General features: G+C 40.8%; 6 protein-coding genes across 6 annotated transcripts; 5 read left to right on the forward strand and 1 right to left on the reverse strand.

Moving 5' to 3' along the window:
* Window positions 1-1,581: 1,581 nt before the first annotated feature.
* VTP21DRAFT_7366 (uncharacterized protein) lies at window positions 1,582-2,772 on the forward strand (the record flags this gene model as incomplete). Its single annotated transcript, XM_069398099.1, has 5 exons — window positions 1,582-1,660; window positions 1,890-1,930; window positions 1,997-2,332; window positions 2,397-2,567; window positions 2,641-2,772. The coding sequence occupies 5 exons, from the start codon at window positions 1,582-1,584 to the stop codon at window positions 2,770-2,772; spliced, it is 759 nt and encodes a 252-aa protein (XP_069255593.1).
* A 1,080-nt stretch (window positions 2,773-3,852) lies between these two features.
* VTP21DRAFT_7367 (uncharacterized protein) lies at window positions 3,853-5,756 on the forward strand (the record flags this gene model as incomplete). The annotated part of the gene is made up of 4 exons (XM_069398100.1): window positions 3,853-4,419; window positions 4,483-4,719; window positions 4,785-5,274; window positions 5,362-5,756. 4 exons carry the CDS (start codon window positions 3,853-3,855, stop codon window positions 5,754-5,756), a joined length of 1,689 nt encoding a protein of 562 aa, XP_069255594.1.
* An 803-nt stretch (window positions 5,757-6,559) lies between these two features.
* Window positions 6,560-8,629, forward strand: VTP21DRAFT_7368 (uncharacterized protein; the record flags this gene model as incomplete). The annotated part of the gene is made up of 8 exons (XM_069398101.1): window positions 6,560-6,933; window positions 7,000-7,087; window positions 7,161-7,296; window positions 7,464-7,806; window positions 7,889-8,066; window positions 8,134-8,211; window positions 8,298-8,319; window positions 8,385-8,629. The coding sequence occupies 8 exons, from the start codon at window positions 6,560-6,562 to the stop codon at window positions 8,627-8,629; spliced, it is 1,464 nt and encodes a 487-aa protein (XP_069255595.1).
* A 634-nt stretch (window positions 8,630-9,263) lies between these two features.
* On the forward strand, window positions 9,264-12,814 carry VTP21DRAFT_7369 (uncharacterized protein; the record flags this gene model as incomplete). Its single annotated transcript, XM_069398102.1, has 11 exons — window positions 9,264-9,294; window positions 9,357-9,559; window positions 9,637-9,795; window positions 9,859-10,307; window positions 10,368-10,501; window positions 10,575-10,753; window positions 10,832-11,331; window positions 11,430-11,527; window positions 11,596-12,017; window positions 12,091-12,274; window positions 12,342-12,814. 11 exons carry the CDS (start codon window positions 9,264-9,266, stop codon window positions 12,812-12,814), a joined length of 2,832 nt encoding a protein of 943 aa, XP_069255596.1.
* Window positions 12,815-13,212: 398 nt separating this feature from the next.
* Window positions 13,213-13,569, reverse strand: VTP21DRAFT_7370 (uncharacterized protein; the record flags this gene model as incomplete). The annotated part of the gene is made up of 1 exon (XM_069398104.1): window positions 13,213-13,569. One exon carries the CDS (start codon window positions 13,567-13,569, stop codon window positions 13,213-13,215), a length of 357 nt encoding a protein of 118 aa, XP_069255597.1.
* Window positions 13,570-14,888: 1,319 nt separating this feature from the next.
* VTP21DRAFT_7371 (uncharacterized protein) lies at window positions 14,889-17,938 on the forward strand (the record flags this gene model as incomplete). Its single annotated transcript, XM_069398105.1, has 13 exons — window positions 14,889-14,938; window positions 15,044-15,096; window positions 15,162-15,284; window positions 15,346-15,411; window positions 15,477-15,562; window positions 15,639-15,728; window positions 15,797-15,958; window positions 16,019-16,150; window positions 16,225-16,240; window positions 16,305-16,387; window positions 16,472-16,639; window positions 16,706-16,891; window positions 16,958-17,938. 13 exons carry the CDS (start codon window positions 14,889-14,891, stop codon window positions 17,936-17,938), a joined length of 2,196 nt encoding a protein of 731 aa, XP_069255598.1.
* Window positions 17,939-18,697: the final 759 nt, after the last annotated feature.

An 18,697-nucleotide genomic window follows, 5' to 3' on the forward strand; every position in this document is an offset into this window, starting at 1 on the left:
ATCAGAGGAAAGCAAGGCCGAAACCTTTCCTTTAAATAAACAAACCCTTAGCCCTCTTGCCCAACAGAAGACGTCATAGGCCTCACTGGTGTTGGTTCCTGAGTTAAGATCGGAACATGAAATACAAAAGGAATCAAAGTAAGATTTCGGGAACAGGTGCACACAAACCCTCTCCCAAGACATCCATATAGGTGCGAGGCCGTCTGTCCCTTGTTTCAAGCTACTCATCCTCACTTGACGAGTTCAAGATTCCTAGTGAGAACGTGAGAAAAAAATATATATATATCTATAGCTATCTGCTGGCGAGTTTGTCTATCTCCATTAGATTTCATTGGTGTTTGATTGAAATTTGACATTATTTGCCCCGCAAGTGTTGTATCTAATAACGCTGCCTCTACTCCTCCTCACTGAATCTTAGAGGAACCTAGGGCTAACTTTATCACTAGTGCCCCACATGAGATCGCAATAGGCTGTATAGTTTGGCAGAACCGACAATAAGAAATTAGGCTTTAGATATTGAGGGAAACTTGATTGTATCTGTATCTGTGCTGATGCGGGATTTCATCAAGTCGTCGCTGCTTGTCTATTGAGGAAGAGAATGGGTGAAAAGAACAAGTGAAATGAGCATTATGGAGGCATTTGACCAACCTGGGTAATAATGGTATAAGCATTTTATTTTTTTTTTTGTTGGGGTAGGAGGATGAATTTGGTCCCATCACAGTAGCTGAAATTATTTCTATACCACAATTTCCTCTAAGTCGCTAATATTTGACCTCAGCTCTATTACAACTAATGAAATCTGCACATTAATTAGTACACGTATGTATGGTGAGCAGAAGACCAGGATCATTTGAGGCAGAATATACTAAAACAGGCAACTTCAATAACTGCGTAATTTTTGAACGTTTTTCCGGACTTTTCGATTTTACTCGAATAACTTCGAAGCTACAGAGTGTCATCAAACGAGGAAAAAAAATGAACATATACGTACAGTATACAAAAAACAGCTATTAAGATATTTTGGTATTCAAAGTAGGATAATTGGAGTATAATTCTTGTCATCAATATTTTTTATCGTTGCAATATTCACTATAATCGATTCTTCGAACTATTTCTACAGAAAAAAAAGCGCCTCGCTGAGGTAGTGCTATATCAGGATGCTCTGATCCAAGTAAAGCAGAAACTACGACTTATTTTTATCAAATGGTAGTTTTACTTTGCATATTGTTTACGGTAGGTTCGAATAGTGGTGCAATAAGTTTGCAATCTATCCCACCAGCGAAGTGGATATAGGGCTTTTTTTAAGTACTCTTGTATTACCAATGTCTGGTATCAGCTCTTGCATTGCAGTTTTTAGCGGATAGGTATATTTTATTTATACAGCTAGGGGATACTATCTGTAATAAAGAATTATTTTTGTTTAACTGAGAATTCGAAAAGATTGTCACTCATTCGCTCCAATACTAAAATATCTCCACATATATCCCAAGTGACGCCACATATCCCAATATTATTTACGAGTTCTCCAAAATAATATTTTCGGCAAAGATCGCGGATCTATACACGAAAAGTGGGAGCAAAATGAGATTAACCGCGGATCTTATCCAGAGATCGCCCAATTACATCAATGCAGTAAAAGATAGAGAGTTGGACTTACGAGGTATCCTTTAATGAATGGTAATTTGGATAGTGGTTTTTTTTCTGAAAGCTGAACATTAGATGAGTAGCCTTGCGATGGTTAGGCTATTGATCTGTGATGCAGCTTTTACTTTCAATATTGGAATCTGGCAAGTGATCTCTTGAGACACTGCCAGACTTTCAGATGATTTATCATTTTTTTGAAACACCTTAATTCGTTATCCTTGCTACATTACTTTTCTTGATTATAGGCAATAAAATCCCCACGATCGAGAATTTGGGTGTTACAAAGGTAAGGCCTTCTGTTCAAGAAACAACTGCCGAAACAAAGGCTTGATGTATAATATTTAATCATCAGGATCTCAACGACACCATTGATTTCACCGATAATGATATTCGTCATCTAACTAATTTCCCGCTCCTTCGGCGATTGCGCTGTCTTCTTCTCTCAAACAACCGCATTTCTCGTTTAGATTCATCAGTTGCACAATTCCTCCCCAATCTCGAAGCGCTCATTCTCACCAATAATACCATCCAGGAACTAGGAGATTTGGAACCACTTGGAGCATTTAAAAAACTTCAATATGTAAGCTTACTTGATAACCCAGTGACTCGCAAGAAGCATTACCGACACTTTGTGATCTGGAAATGTCCAAACTTGAGAGTATTGGATTTTCAGCGGGTGCGGGACGCAGTAAGTTGGATATTATGATTCCCATTTCACCCGCCATTTTAGCTCATATCTCATGTTTAACCAGGAGAGGAAAGAGGCAAGAAAACTATTTCAAGCGAAAGAGGGGATCACATCGCTGGCCCAATCTATCATTGATACAAAAACGAAGACCTTTGAGCCCGGAGCTGGATTGGAGGAGATGAAATCCAGTGTGCCCAAATTAGTTGCTAACCCCGAAGAACAAGAAAAAATCAGGGTATTTTCATATTTGTTTATGTACTGAGCACTTCAAAACGAGATCCAATATTTATATTTATATCTTTCTTTAGGAGGCAATTAAGAATGCAAAATCACTGGATGAGGTTGCTCGACTCGAAAACTTACTCAGAACCGGACGACTTCCCGGGGATGGCCCGGCCGCTCAAGGAAACGCAGATATGGAGGTTGAGGAGGATGAGTGAGGGGGAAAGATGGACTTTCTTTTTCGTTTTTCTTTGATCCATTTAAGATATGAGTGGATTTGAACGCAACATTTTTAATATTATAATCAATATATTTTCATAATCAAAACGCTTAAGCTATTATTTCGTAAGAGATTGACAGTTGAATGAAACAAAATCAAGTTATCAAAAATCACTCTCAACAAGCCTTGTACTAATCAGGAGTCGATTTTATTTTGGATTTAAGTTGCTCATGCCATCGATGACACAAATAACTATGGGGTGATGTAGAAGAGGCTATTTTCGGAGGATGGCATCCCACTATGAGTCATAGACAAAGAGATGTGCGCGAAAATCAGCTCTAAATTGATAGCATTTTGCGTATATGAGATAATGTATCCCATGTTTATTTCTTCTTGAATACCAAAGAAAAAATCCACTACTCAACCCCCAGTGTCCGTTCCTTTTCAGAAATATGTTACCAATTTTAAGCATATATCCATAACGGCGTGTTTAGGCCATTTCATTAAAGCTTATCTCTATGTTTCTATCTCTCATTTCTTCAATTTCAGCCACGATTCGTGTGGCGCAACGTTAGGAGCTCTATTTTGATCTGGTCCAGATGGGGCCAAGTTTCATTCTCACTTGGATAAATTCTAATTGATTTAGAATGGATTTAATTTCTTCAGGAAATTAGTATACACTCGGATTAAGCAATGTATAAAAAAGTAAGAAATCCAACACGCCAGTTCGTTAGAGGAGAGGCGAAGAATTTGTCGAGTCTTCCATAGCCTACTGGATTTCAACTTAGCCTCTGCCTGATGCACCAAAGAAAGAACCCTCGTCTGTTCCCTGGAGGGGGCCGACGCAGCTCGCAGCGCCCTTGCACGGTATTTTTGATTTAAATTGCAAGGCATGGCTGACCATTGGAGGATTTCTAAGAAGGGTTGCAGCAAATTTGCACAGTATGGGCATATTGAAATGAGGGTATACTTCACACACATGAGTTTATGGAAAACAGGTTTGAGGAGGAGGAAGAGCGCGTACTCTATGATTTTAGTTGTAGTGCTACTGGCGTAGAAAAGTTTTCATTCATCTGAAATGCCGCATCAAAACAAAAATCAAAGCAGCGATGCCCCACAGCCCTCTGCACTAGAGCATTGCCAAGGAACTCAGATCGGATTTTATTCTTACCTACCTAGCGTAAAATCTCCCCCAAAGCGCGTGGAAGAAGTCTCCTACTTTGTTCATTACGTGGCGAGAGATTACAAACTCAGAGTCCGGATTCCTCGGGGCCTTACGGTGGGGGCGGCCAAAGAAAGATGCTTGCGTGCTCTTCGAGTAACCGCACAGCAGACTGCTGGTATAACGGGCGCGTTATTGTTACTGAACGCACACAACCCAACCTTCACACTGCCCAACCCTATTTCGGCAAGGGCACAGACTCCTCCGCCTGCTCACACGCTTGTCAGACTGGGAAGTAAAGTGTATAAGCGCGCGGGAAGTTTGCGGCGCGGGGAGCGGGGTCGAGCAAGACACGAGGATATTTTTGCACCCGAGAATACAAGAGAGGTGGAGGAGGAATGTGAGTTTTGTCACGAAGCAAAAGAAATGTGTGAGAGCTTAGGTTGCTGGTCAAAGGAGTGGGGGCTGTTTTGGGTGGACGCAGTAAGTGTTGTTTTTTCTCCCCTGTCTTCTTGCCAATGTTGAAGGCCGTGTTCTTTGTAATAGGGCCATTGGTTAGACGATTCGAGGGGATTCGACTCATACCATATTCAATCCAAGGAAACGCTTCAGCTCCAACATAGAAGGAATTATGTTCAGCTCTATACGCCTTATGACCTTGTTCAGCGGCCGGTGCGGATGCATTTTGCTCATGGGACGGTTTTCCAACACGTATCCAAGGGCATCTATTACCGGTGGATGGTTGTTTCCGGGTGGATGGCTACTTGGTCACGAAGTAAAATGGTAAGGAGCCGGGAAATTTACGCTTGCATTCATTTCGACATTAAGCAAACTTATTTTGCCCTTAGGATTCCGAGCACTATAACACTCTCGACCTAACCAACCCATTCATCATCACCAATAACAATGAACACCACTTAGAGCGCTCCACCACTCTCCACCCGAAATATGACCACCTCACATGGACCATCAGAACACTCACGCCAGTTGAGATGTCCTTCACTTTTCGTGCGCTTGACTCGGATGATTATGGCCACTGGACCCGGATTTTCCTCTCCATCCAGCGAGAATTGCATCCTCAACTTGTCCCATCTTCAGAAACAATAGATGATCGCCAAGCAATGAGCAACAAAATTAATAACAAAAAATCACAAGAAAGTAGCAAGAGGGGGAAAAGCAAAACGACCATGCCCATTTCATTAAGTTCCCTTGCGGAATCGCTACCCACAGAAGAGCTCAGCTTTGTTAGGCACGTGGATTCTCCACAGCATCGAGCTACTGTTGGCAAAAATAACCTTGCCAACAAGAGTGTTAGTTCGCTTGACATTCTCAGGAAGAGTACGCAAAAGTCAATTTGTGTTGATTGATTCATAAAGACACCACGAGGATCATGGGTTAACCCTTATCTTTTGATTTTGAAAATAGAAAAACTGGAGGAGGGGAAAGTTGAGCAATCTCATCACTCATATCGTCGTCCCCATCCCACCAAGCGTCATTTCACCATAAGCCACCTTCACTTGTCCCCTATCGCGCCAGATGTGCGCCCGCCACGACGTCCATCTCTACCATCTCATACACATAGCAAGCCGATATCTCCGGTGCTCGAATGTGCGCCCCCAATGCCTCTGTTTCCCTACCGCCTGCCCCCCAAAAATTTATGGAATTCGGAGAAGTTAGAGGCCGAGGAAGATGGGAGTGATGAACTTTCGTTCTGGGGAGAGAGCACTGAAAGTGAAGCGAGCTCTTTCGACATAGCGAGGGATGAAGGTATACCAGTCTTGACGCTGGATGGCTCGGGCGTTCGCGCAGGAAATTTCTAACAATTTACCGTAGGGGCAAATTGAAATCCTGTCATGTTTAGTCTATTTAACCTGCCGTTTTGCGTGACAAATAAAACTGCAATTCCCTTTGTAGATATTTTTGCCAATATGAATTACCACTACGAATATTGGATTAATGAATGACCGACGTCTATTTTTAATTTATTGAAAAAAAAAAAAACAAAAACGGCAATAGGGCTGTAGAAATATTCAAGAGAGAAGTATTTATTTAATAGCTGATTGCTATCTATTTTTCAATAAACAAAAAGTTATGGCTGGCCACAAAATATTCAGGTGCCTGATACGTTCACACTCGGAGTTTTCTCATCTGCTAACATGCATTCGTATTTATTCAAATAGCTTATTGAGAGCTCTTCTTATATCCATAAACTCGAAACAAAGCCAGGTGGATATGGTATATAGTGAGGTGGAGCTTTGTATTGGCTCATGTAGTCGACACTGCTGAATCTTTGGCACGGAAAATAAGAGATTCTTTGATTTTGCCGGAATCTCCGGCACTGATCGGTCGGTGAAAGGGGCTATCCAAAAGGGGCAGAATTAAGGTTACAATTGATCAGAAATTTACCGGTTGCGCATTGAGAGGGGGTTTTCCTCTTCGGGCAACGCTGGCCAGAGCTTACATTTCTCCCCTTCGACGCGTTATTATTTCCCCTTCTCTTATTCTCCTCTGTTCTCGCCGCTTTCTTGCAATCTGTTTTATTTTTCTGTGTTTTCGTCCGCGGAGGGCTTTCATTCCTTTTCCCATCATTGCTCTTCGATTCGTTGCCCATTCCTTCTGAAGTATGATGCGTCTTTGGCCTTTCCTCTCATTTGCATCTGTTCTTTTAGCTGGTATCGTCTCGCCTGTCCTCGGTCATGGCAAGCACGCTCACCATGTGCAGAAGTTCTCTGAAGTTGGCCACTTCCCACATAACAACACCCATCTCAAGATAGCCCACCACGAGTCGCATCCGAAACACAGTATGCGTTATAAACACCCAGAACTGTGTGATAAGAATGTGAAGCAAATTTCCGGATATATCGACACTCCAGACGACAAACACTTTTTCTTTTGGTTTTTTGAGGCACGACATAGCCCCAATAAAAAACCCCTCGTCCTATGGTTGAACGGAGGACCTGGATGTAGTTCAATGACAGGTTTGCTGATGGAACTTGGGTAAGAATCAGAATTTGCCAACAAAATCTTTTTAAATTATCTAACTGGACTTCTAATCTACGTTAGACCCTGTCAAGCTAAGGAGGATGGCTCAGACGTCATCTATAACAAGTACGGGTGGAACGAGGACGCAAACATGTTGTTTTTAGACCAGGTTTGTGGCTTCGAGGATTACAACCTTCAGTGAGGTCTATAAGGAATATAAATGGCTCCTATTAATTTTTTAGCCCATCAATACCGGCTTCTCCTATGGCCCGCAAAATATAACTGACACCTTCATGGCTATGGAGGATATGTACGCTTTTCTCCAACTCTTCTACAAGGAATTCCCAGAATATGGTGATCTTCCGTTTCATATTGCCGGTAGGTTAATCTAAGTAGTTATTGCAGTTGTCTGTGATAACATCCTGAGCCAGCTTTTGCTGGCAACGAATTGTGAATTAATAATTTTTTTTCTGTGATTTATTACTCGCACACCTAGCACGGATATACCTTATTAACCTATCGTATTGTTTTTTATTAACCAAAAGGGGAATCGTATGCCGGCCACTATATACCGTATGCGGGATATATGATCAATCGAATGAACCAGGGCAAATATCTTGAGAGATTCGAGCATCATCAGCATCTCAAAAAAATTCCACTTCAGTCGCTCCTCATCGGAAACGGGTTAACAGAAGAGATTTCAACGTATCAGTATTATCATAAACAGGCTTGTGATGGCACATATGGCCGTGTGCTTCCGGAAAAGAATTGTACTGCTCTCGAGGAAAAAATGCCTGCGATGATCGACCTCATAAAAAAGTGTTATGAGACGAACAGCGATGAGGATTGCGGACATGCATCCAATACCGCTCCAGAAACTGTTTTCACGTAAGAAGTTCATTAATGGGTTACTTAATATGGACGTTGAGCTTATGAATGCTGGCCTCGTTTATTAATTCTCAAATGAAAGGTACTATCAACTAAATGCATATGATGTTCGCAAGAGTTGTGTCGATACCTCGGGTGGTCTATGCTACAAGATCTTGGACGGAATTTCTACTTTCCTCAACAAGAAAGAGGTCCAGGAGCAGATTGGTGTGGATCGAGTTTTCAAAAGCTGTACATATGATATCTATAATTATTTTGTTGTAAGTATGCGTATATTGAAATTTCATTTCAAAACCCGTTCTCAACTCATTTTGCTTGAATTTCCAGAATGCCGGCGACTATATGCGCCGTTTCGACATATATTTGCCTGAAGTCCTCGAATCTAATATCCGCGTCTTGATATATGTAAGTAGCTAGTCTTTTTCATTTTTTATTTTAAGCTTGCTCGACATCTCACTATCGAATTTTCCCTCTATTTGTATATATTATAGGCCGGAGATGCAGATTTTATCTGTAAATTGTCTTTAAGATGTTAGAAATTTCGTGAAAATAACCTTTTTTTTGTTACTACTTATCAGGCCACTGGTATGGAAATAAGGCATGGTCACTAAGACTCGACTGGGAAGGCCACGAGGAGTTTAAAAGGGCAAAAGACCGAAAATGGTATGTCAATGGCAGGGCCGCCGGGGAAGTACGCGCCACGAATGATAACCGCTTTTCTTTCGTGCGGGTTTATCGTGCCGGCCACATGGTTCCATATGACCAGCCTAAGAATTCCCTTAGCATGTTCTCTCGCTGGATCAAAAATAAGCCTCTATATTAAGATAGAAACTGCGTTATAGAAAATATATTGTTGACATAATTCATTATTTTATCTTATATTCTATATTTACTATTGCGTAATCCTTTGAAATGCTTTCTTTGTTATTTCCTTTATCTGGCTTCTCCGTTATCTTCCTCCTGATTTGAATGAACCATTTTACTTTAAATTTAAATGGAGATATAACAAACTGGAATGTAATCTTTTATATTTAAAATATAATCAATAAACTGATGTTATAATCAATCAAGACATTTGCGATATAAAAATCAAAGTGGACTATCTCGTGTGCTTTAAGATGGTGGGCTCTTTCTTTTTTTCGTTACACTCCTCTCGGAATATAGATGAACAATTACTTAATGAGTAGGCTCTAGATTGGAAAATGGCTACGCCACTTTCTTGGTTTCGAACTCCTCTACTGCTTCTCCCTTCATCGGGTCCATTCATCTCATCACGCGCTTTGTAGTATCCTACGCTTAATTAAAGGGTGATGACAAGTGTTTGACCTGTTGCATCAATTACGAACTAATCCATTTTGTTTCACAGGTATTTATTTATTCATAATTCGCTTTCCTTTTTTCGCTTGTGCTGGGATAATACCTTTGAATTGTATACCGAGTCAATTTAATTCGTTAACATGAGCTATATAAAGAAAGATGAAGATGGTGGTAAGATGAACTTTTCTTTTTATTATAAAATTTCAATGTTTATAGGTTTGAAAACGGTGTAGGTGATGTTGGGATCTTTTACCATCTCGATAAGACGACAGTACTCCAAGAAGCTCGTGTTTTCAACGAGTCTCCAATTAATCCGCGTAAATGTCGTTTACTCCTCACAAAAGTTCTCTACCTTATGTATCTTGGAGAGACATTTACCACGACTGAGTCAACTGAGCTATTTTTTGGAGTAACAAAGCTGTTCCAGTCAATGGATGTGAGTAACATATGGTGAATTTTGGATGTTTTTCGGCTAACATTATTATCTATATTCTGATGCATAAATCCCATTAGGCTCCATTACGGCAGATGGTCTGTGTTATGATTAAGGAGCTTTCGGCCATTTCCGACGATGTCATCATGGTTCGAAATAGTTTAATGAAGGATATGCAGGCCAAGTCAGACGTTATCTATCGATCCAATGCCATCCGAGCTCTATATAAAATCACAGACGTTAGTGTTGTTTATGATCGAGGATATAAATCTATTTTTATGTTTATTGTATCATTTTGGTAGGCCACTATGTTCCAAGGGGTTGAGCGCTTTTTGAAGGCCGCTATCGTGGATAAAACATCGGCTGTTTCCTCGTCAGCACTTCTTTTCAGCTATCATCTCTTTCCTATTGCAAAAGATGTCATTCGGCGATGGTCAAACGAAGTCCAAGAGGCAGTCAACGCTGGTCGTCCCGGATTTACTGCTACTGCTTCGGCATTTATGACCTCATTTACATCGGGCAGTGCTCAACAGCCCCCTGCCAAGTCCACCAGCCATATCACCCAATATCACGCGCTAGGCCTGTTATATCTGATAAAACAGCATGATCGAATGGCCCTTATTAAGCTGGTTCAGACTCTAGTGGGTGGCGGTAAAAGCAGCTATGGATCTCCCTCGGGAGTTCTGAAGAACCCATTCGCGATATGCTTAATTATCCGATACACCGCCAAAATAATCGAAGAAGATCCAAGGTAGCATATAAAATTCCCTAGATGAATCCTTTTCTGTGACTAACTCAGTCATTATGACAGCACCGCAAAACAGTTGGGTGAAATGCTAGAGGGATTTTTACACCATAAAAATGATACAGTGAGCCTTGAGGCAGCAAGGGTTATTTGCGACATAGTGGAGCTCACTGGAAAAGATTTGCATTCAGCTATCTCTGGTATGCTTAGTACTCCTAGTTGTTCTTTTTTTCGTGATTTTGAATGGAAGTATAATCGTGCATCATTTGATAGTTTTACAACTTTTCCTCGCCTCTCCTAAACCCACCCTTCGATTCGCAGCCATCCGAACCTTAAACAAACTCGCGATGACGCATCCTTCAGCAGTAGCTTCATGCAATGTAGATATGGAAAATCTTATCACTGACAGCAATCGAAGCATTGCTACTTTTGCCATCACGACTCTTCTTAAGGTATTTTAGAAAAAGCGTTTGGCCAGTCCACATGCTTTTGCATCCATTCTAATTTGCTATCTTCTCTAACCTTTCAAGACCGGCAACGAAGCCAGCGTCGATCGCCTTATGAAACAAATCTCGGGCTTTATGTCCGAAATATCCGATGAGTTTAAGATCATCGTTGTGGAAGCGGTGCGCTCTCTTTGCCTCAAGTTTCCACAGAAACAAGCTTCCGTGCTCTCTTTCTTGAGCGGTCTGCTGCGCGATGAGGGCGGATACGAATTTAAGAAGGCTGTTGTCGAGGCGATATTTGACCTGATCAAATTCATTCCTGAATGCAAAGAGACAGCACTGGCACACTTGTGCGAGTTTATTGAGGACTGTGAGTTCACCAAGTTATCGGTACGAGTACTGCACCTCTTGGGCGAGGAAGGTCCTTGTTCAGCTAAGCCGACCAACTTCATTCGCTTCATCTACAACCGCGTCATCTTGGAAAATTCTGTGGTTAGGGCAGCAGCGGTGAGCGCCCTTGCTAAGTTTGGTGTGAACTGTAACGATGAGGATGTGAAGAAAAATATTCGTGTGCTTTTAACACGGTAATTTTTTTTTATCGTTTCTCCTCTTTCTTATCTCGCTACTTCTCTTCTCCATTACTGAGCATTGGGTTTTATCTAACGTTTGCATTAATTTATAGGTGCCTTGATGATTCTGAGGACGAGGTTCGTGACCGATCGACCTTGTTCCTAAAAGTCATGGCAGGCGATGCTTCAGCTGAGCATTTCGTTCGTGAAGGTACGGATACTTCTCTACGAGAATCGTGTTCTGTTTGTAGCATAGGGTATTGATTTCTGTTCATTTAGATTCTACTCTTGCGCTCGGAACTCTTGAACGGCAACTCTTGAATTATTGCAACAATCCCGAGGCTGCCAATAAACCCTTCGATTTCTCTGATATCCCACGCATATCCAAATCCCAAGAAGAATCTGATAGACTGCAGCTCAAGAATGCCGTGATGACGCAGACTCTAGGAATTCCTGTAAACAACACATCAGCGGCCTCAACCAATTCCTCTACTTCCATGGCTGCCAACAGCCTCTCTCTTAACCTTTCCGATGTGTCTCAGCACGAGATGTACGTCGCGCAACTGGAAAAAATTCCAGAGTTTGAAGAGTATGGCCCTCTATTTAAGAGCTCATCAAAGCCGATAGAGTTGACCGAGAAAGAGACCGAATATGTGGTGACATGCATCAAGCACTGTTTCCACGAGCATATTGTGTTCCAAGTAAGTGCCCACTTCTTAGACGTTATTTTTTAAAAAATAGTTCGGCTGACGACTTGTTTTTAATAATTTTTAGTTTAACATAACCAATACGCTTCAAGAATATTTGCTTCAAAATGTATATATGTTGATGCAGCCGGAGAGCGATGAGTACGGAGTCGAAGAGGTGGCAAGTATTCCTGCTGAGGCGATTGCGTGTGATCAAACTGGGGTTGCATATGTGTCCTTTAGACGGAAAGACGTCTCCGAGTATTCTCTGGGTAAATTCGTTAAGATAGAATTCGACGGATATTTGTTCATACTAATACTTCTCTTTCCATTTCTCAGCCTCGTTTATTAATACTCTCAAGTTTGTCGTTAAGGAGTGCGATCCTACCTCAGGGGATCTAATTGATGAAGACGATGAGGGCTATGAGGATGAATATCAGGTGGAAGACATCGAGTTGCTTACAGGCGACTACATGAAACCTACGTACGAGCCAAGCTTTGTCAAGGCGTGGGATCAGCTAGAGGCTGAAGTGGTTGAGACATTTTTCCTTGACCCGGAGCGTGCAAGCAACATTAAGACGGCTTGCAGCTCACTTATAGATCTGCTAGGTATGCAGCCTCTGGAAGACACCGCGAATCCCAAATCGTCTACTGCACATAGCTTGATTATGAGTGGTGAACTGTTAGAAGGGGGCAAAGTTCTTGCACGGTGTCGAATGACTCATGTTGCTGATGAAGGTGTCGCGTTGGAATTGACAGTACGCAGCGAAAATGAGGAGACAAGCCAAGTGGTGCTTGGAGCCATTGCGTAGTTTTTTTATTTTTTAAATAAATAGGGAAGATTGTGTCTTGGGTGTCATTTTATATATTCTGGGAATATACTTTGCACTTAGAAATGATTAAATTATAAAGTAACACCGGAAAGTTTTAGGGCACCTTAAAATTTTTACTTTTACCTAAATATTTCTCTACAAACAACGTCCATATAAAAAAACAATTAAATATTTGAAAATCCCACTTACGCCGTTACCATTACATATACAACTGAATATCCTTTGCTAATTCTCTTCAAGTGAAATATTAATATATTTCGGAAAATTTCTTAAATCCAGATATAGAGATTTTACATGGTGCCAACCTTTAATTATCTTTCTTTACAGGGGCATTATAATGAATACTCAATAATTTGTATGAATAAAGTGCTCTCCGACTACCACTTAGTATATCCTACTTTTGCCTTAATAACAGCTTGGATCCGTTCTGGCATCGTGCGGATCAACTTCATACAATCCTCCTGAGTGAATGACTCCCAGATAATATTCACCTTTTCCCACAGATCATCCTGACTCGTTATCTTTGGGAGTCTGCTCCTCAGACGTCCCTTTAGCTCAGCCCATAAATTTTCGATGGTGTTGAGATCTGGTGATTGTGAAGGCCAATCGAGAAATTGGACTTGGTTGTTTTCAAACCATTGATCAATGAGTTTGGCTTTGTGCTTGGGGTCGTTGTCGTGTTGAAATACTATTTCTTGTTTGCTGAGATTATTCAGTTGAAGCGTGGCTATCATCTCTTGGTTGAGGATTCTTGAATATATTTCAGCGTTAAGATTTTCTATTATACGACATGCCCTTCCAATGCCGTATGAAGTCATGCATCCCCACATCATAATACTCCCGCCACCGTGTTTGATCGTTGGCTGTATATGACGCTCTTGTAGTGGTCCATTACGCTCTTCCAGAACCACTCTCGCCTTTCATTGCCAAAGATGCGTATTTAGCGCTCGTCCGAAAATATGACGCGGCTCCAATCTTCAACGGTCCAACTATTGTATTTCTGTGCAAATGCCAGTCTCTTAAGGCGATGCCTTTTCGATAGAAAAGGTTTTTTCTCTTGATCCTAGCTACATAATCATTACGATGGAGTGCTTCACGAACAGTGTTCACGGAAATAACCTCCTCAGTTGTCTCGTTCCAAAGTTCTTGCGCCTTGACTGCGTTCTTACACTCTCCCGTCGCCAAGCTTCTATATAATCTATTTTCACCACGGCTGGATAATTTTCGAGGGAGACTCATTTTCTTTCTTGGAGGATTGTTTGATGTATTCTCTTTATTCTAGAGTATTCTCGCCACGCTACTTTTTCCAATGCCTTCTCGGGCGGCAATTTCGCGTGTTGAGTATCCCATTCGAGGGGGACGGATACGCGAGCACGTTTACTTGGAGTGATTCGAGGCATAGGGCTTGTTTTATAAAATAAATAGGAGTATGATTAGCAGAAAATATGGAGCAACTTTTGAGCCGTAGTCACCTTTAGATATCGAGCTACAAGGGTACAAGTCTACCCCGGTTTATATCGGTCAAAACTGTCCCACTTCATTTTTCATAATAAATCGGTATATCCATGTAAAGTTGCAACTAGTCCATATTGTGAACATCGTGAAAGCAGGCACAGATAGTTTTTAAAAAATAAATAGTATTTATTTGAAATAGAAATTTTTCAGGAAATATGATCAATTTATTAAAAATAAAGAGGTGCCCCAAAACTTTCCGGAGGTACTTTATATCTTATATTACCGAGGACTTAATTATCCATTGAGAACTCTACAATACAATCTTATATTTATAGAAGTTGAAGCCGGATTTGGCCATGGGTAGGATTCCTTTGACTTTCGCTTCTATACCTTTCAGATGATTTTCATTTAACTTGGTATATATTTATGCACTGTAAAATATTGGTATAATCATATCACATTAAGGGAAAGTTTATTCGAACTGTCGTCTTCCATAAGACATTTTGTGACTGGTATTTTCCATACTTGTAATATATATCCAACTTCTCATTTTATATCCTATAGACCTCATTGTGTATCAGTTTATAATGCTGCTCCAATGTCAACTGTAAAAAAATTAAATGACAAAGTGATCAGACAATTAAGAGCGTAAGTTATTAATCTTTTTCAGCTTTCTGTATTCTTTAATTTAGCAACCCATGCTAATCCGAATAATTACATTTGCCACACTTTGTTGCTTATCATTTCTACCAGATCTTTGACAATTACTTCAGTCAAGCAATGTATTATAGAGCTTGTTCAAAATGGTAAATAGTCATAACTTTTTTTCTCTTATTAGAGTTATAGAATTAATATGAGCTTCTATCATTAGCGCTGGACGCCAATGCCACCACCATTGAAATTCTTGTTGATTTAAGTAGCTATGTCGTGCAAGTAACTGATAATGGTGACGGGATCACACCAATAGATCTGAGACGTATTGGAGAGAGATATGGTAAGTTTGTTTTGTAAATTTGGGCCTCCATTTCTAAATTTATCTCTGCTATGACATTTAGTTACGTCTAAACTCTCCTCTATGGAGGAGTTACTCCAAATACGCACACTTGGGTTTCGAGGTGAAGGTAGTCAGCTCCGGGTGGATTGCTAGTGAGTTGCTTATATTCTAACAATTATTTTTTTCGTTTAGCCTTGGCAAGTATTTCGGATGTGGCCTTACTAGAGGTTTCAAGCAAGCATAAAGGGTCATATACGGCCTACATGTCTATTGTAAAAGTAAATATTTTTTGCATGGCTCGTGCTTTCATGATTGAGATTTATTGACCTTTTCAATATATTTTTTATGGATTAGAATGGAAACGTTTTAGAGTATGGTCCTGCGCGTGCTTGGGGGCAACCCAAGTCTGGTACACGAGTGATTGTGCGGGACTTATTCTATAAGGTAGACTTTTATGAACTACACTGAATCCAAAAACTGCGCTCAATGTCTTTTGTGATGAATTGGGTTAGTTTCCTATCCGTCGGAAAAAGCTTTCCTCCTCTGGCCTCTCTCTAGAAAACGAGATCAATAGTATTCGACGGGCTCTTGAAACACTTGCATTGGCCTTTCCATCCGTCACCTTCACATTAGAAGATCAAACACGAAATACTAGATTGTTGAAAACGCAAAAGGTAGATATTTCCATTATTAAACCAAGTTAGTTTTTGTGCTAATATATGATTATACTGCAGTCAGATTCGATGCTTACCACATTCTGTCAAATTTTTGGCGCACCACTCGCCAAAGGAATGAAGAGAGTAGAGCTGGAGCGAGATGATATACGAATCCATGGATTTATGTCAACCAGAGGATATTACACAAAGGTATGCAATCGATTTCGGAATGTTGCTTTTTCAGAATCTTTCCTTCCTTGAACTAATTGATATTATACTTTTAGTACCATCAATATTTATGTATGTATTTTCATTTTGATATATCCATATAGTCTATTTTCGACAAACTGCTTCCATTCCATAGATATTAATTATCGACATGTCGCTCATACCAGCTTCCATAAGCTTATCAACCAGCTTTTTGCACAGAGTTTGTTTTTGAAGCAGGTAGGAAATTTTGTTTGTTGCAGTCATACCATTTACAGAGCATTTGGCATATCTAGTATTTATGTGGACACGTACTTTTTTTAGCCAACTAAGTCATGGTTCTCTGAGAACTGCCATCCGAACATTGCCTATGAATCCGATCAAACGAAAAAGATTCAAGAGAGATATCCAATCTTTATCTTGAATGTGATATGCCCTCCATCTGAATACGATTTATGTAGGGACCCTACTAAAACAATTATAGAATTTGAGGTTCAAGTGCATTCTTCAGTAATATTGTGTGTTTCCCTTCTAAAACTATTATTATATTTATTATAGAATATTGCAAAATTTCTTTCCATATTCCAGCACCTCGTTGCTGGTTTCCTGTTAGAGAATGATTACTTGACACAATCGCAGTATAAAGCCATGTGCTCGCTGGATGGCAATTTTTCTGATAAAATTAATGTAGTTGGAGGGCAAACACAAACACCTGGTGTTGAACCATTAGAAGAGAGTAAAAAAGTAAGTGATGGTCATTTTCGTGATTCCTTTCGGCACTCCATACTAAAAAAGTGTTTTTTTTTTTAGACAAGGGCTCTCCAAACGCTATGTCCAACGGCTTTTGAACGTGGGCTTTTCCAAACACCCCCGCCGAGTTCTCAAGAGGAAGACTACAAACTTTCTGTGCCAATGTTGGGGTATCAGCCGTCTATTGTCTCGACCAGTTCGGACGAAAAGGACTCTCACCATGACTCCAATCCGAATTTCGATATCTCTACCACTAGCTTAAAATCATTCACAGGTGGTGCTGGATCTATTACAACAAGCAAATTTTTTCAGCAAAAGGAAGCACAGATCTCAAATCCTTTGCCCATACGTCTCAATAAGGAAGCTCTGGAGCAGGCAGAGGTCATTGCTCAAATAGATTCTAAATTCATTGCTTGCCTTCTACCAGATTCGATTGTAGTCCTCGTGGATCAGCATGCTGCTGATGAACGAATCCGAGTTGAGAATTTGCTGGAGGAGTTAGCCGCTCCCAGGCGGGTTAGACTCGAGCCCTCACTCGAAATTAGTATGACAGCACGGGAGGCTAGTTTGGTGGAGAGCTATATCGGCCAATTTTGGGAGTTTGGAATTGGACTCGAGGTGAAGGAGAAACACGCAGTAGAGCGCTCCACTTCGCGGCATTTCTCACAGAAAGATGCCGATTTGCTATTGCGGGGAGATGCAATTGTATCAATAACACATTTACCGTCATTGATAATTGATCGATGCGTAGTAGAGCCACGGTTGGTATATGATCTCGTGAGACAGCATATCCATTGGTTAGAGGAGGCGAGTGAATATTTGGCACCCGTTGGTTCAAGTGATAAAACTATCAATGCCGACAACTTAGCCTGGGTTAGTCGATTGCATGATTGCCCGCGAGGGATTTTGGATTTGGCGAATTCCAAAGCCTGTCGTAGTGCTATCATGTTTAACGACTTGCTCACACCAGGACAATGCAGAACTCTTATAGCTGCCCTTGCTAAATGTGTATTTCCGTTTCAATGTGCACATGGGAGGTAAAATAACCCATTTTTATACAGAACCAAGGGAATTTAAAGAAAATTAATCGGCTATTTTTCTCTATGTTCTTGCTATAAGACCCTCCATGATACCTATCATTACACTCCCTCCTCGTTTCCCCCGCCGGCGACCTTCCCTCTCCCGCTGGCGTAGATAATATAACTAAAAGTTGAACTACTAAGCCACCAGATATATTATTTATTGAATATCCCATAAATTCGGCACCAAATTGTTTTTTGCAATAAATTGAAAATAGTATGCATTGACTGTCCCTTATCCTGGACCGCTTTGGTCGTGTTGCTCACAAATTGCTCGGTATAGAGGTCGATTTGGCTAGAGCGTCATCCAAAGCGAAGAACAATGTTGTGCGGCGCCGAATCTGACCCTCTTGAATTCCCCTTTCCACTAGGAAACTCTCAGGGATTTAGGATTTATATAATGGTTTGGACATGTATTTAAAAAAAAAAAGACATTAATAATATATAATCGCTTGGATGGGGCTTTATATTGTTCCTCCAGATAATAAGTGTCAAAATGGGTGGACAAAACACTCTGGCTCTCCCCATTCGAGGGAACATACCCCCTTGCCATCTGCAGTCTGTTCTCGGCAGCGGGCTGCATGGTGGACAAACTGTCAGAAATTCTTGGGAACCGACGGTGCAAGGCCCGCTCCTGCTCTTATAATAGAGGGGCGTGGATTGGGCAAAGAAAAACAGAAAAACTAAGAATTCAGAAAAGTAATCAAGCCTTGCTCTGCGA

The sequence above is a fragment of the Calcarisporiella thermophila genome (assembly GCF_041956535.1).
Source record: "Calcarisporiella thermophila strain CBS 279.70 unplaced genomic scaffold VTP21scaffold_3, whole genome shotgun sequence".
NCBI lineage: Eukaryota > Fungi > Calcarisporiellomycota > Calcarisporiellomycetes > Calcarisporiellales > Calcarisporiellaceae > Calcarisporiella > Calcarisporiella thermophila.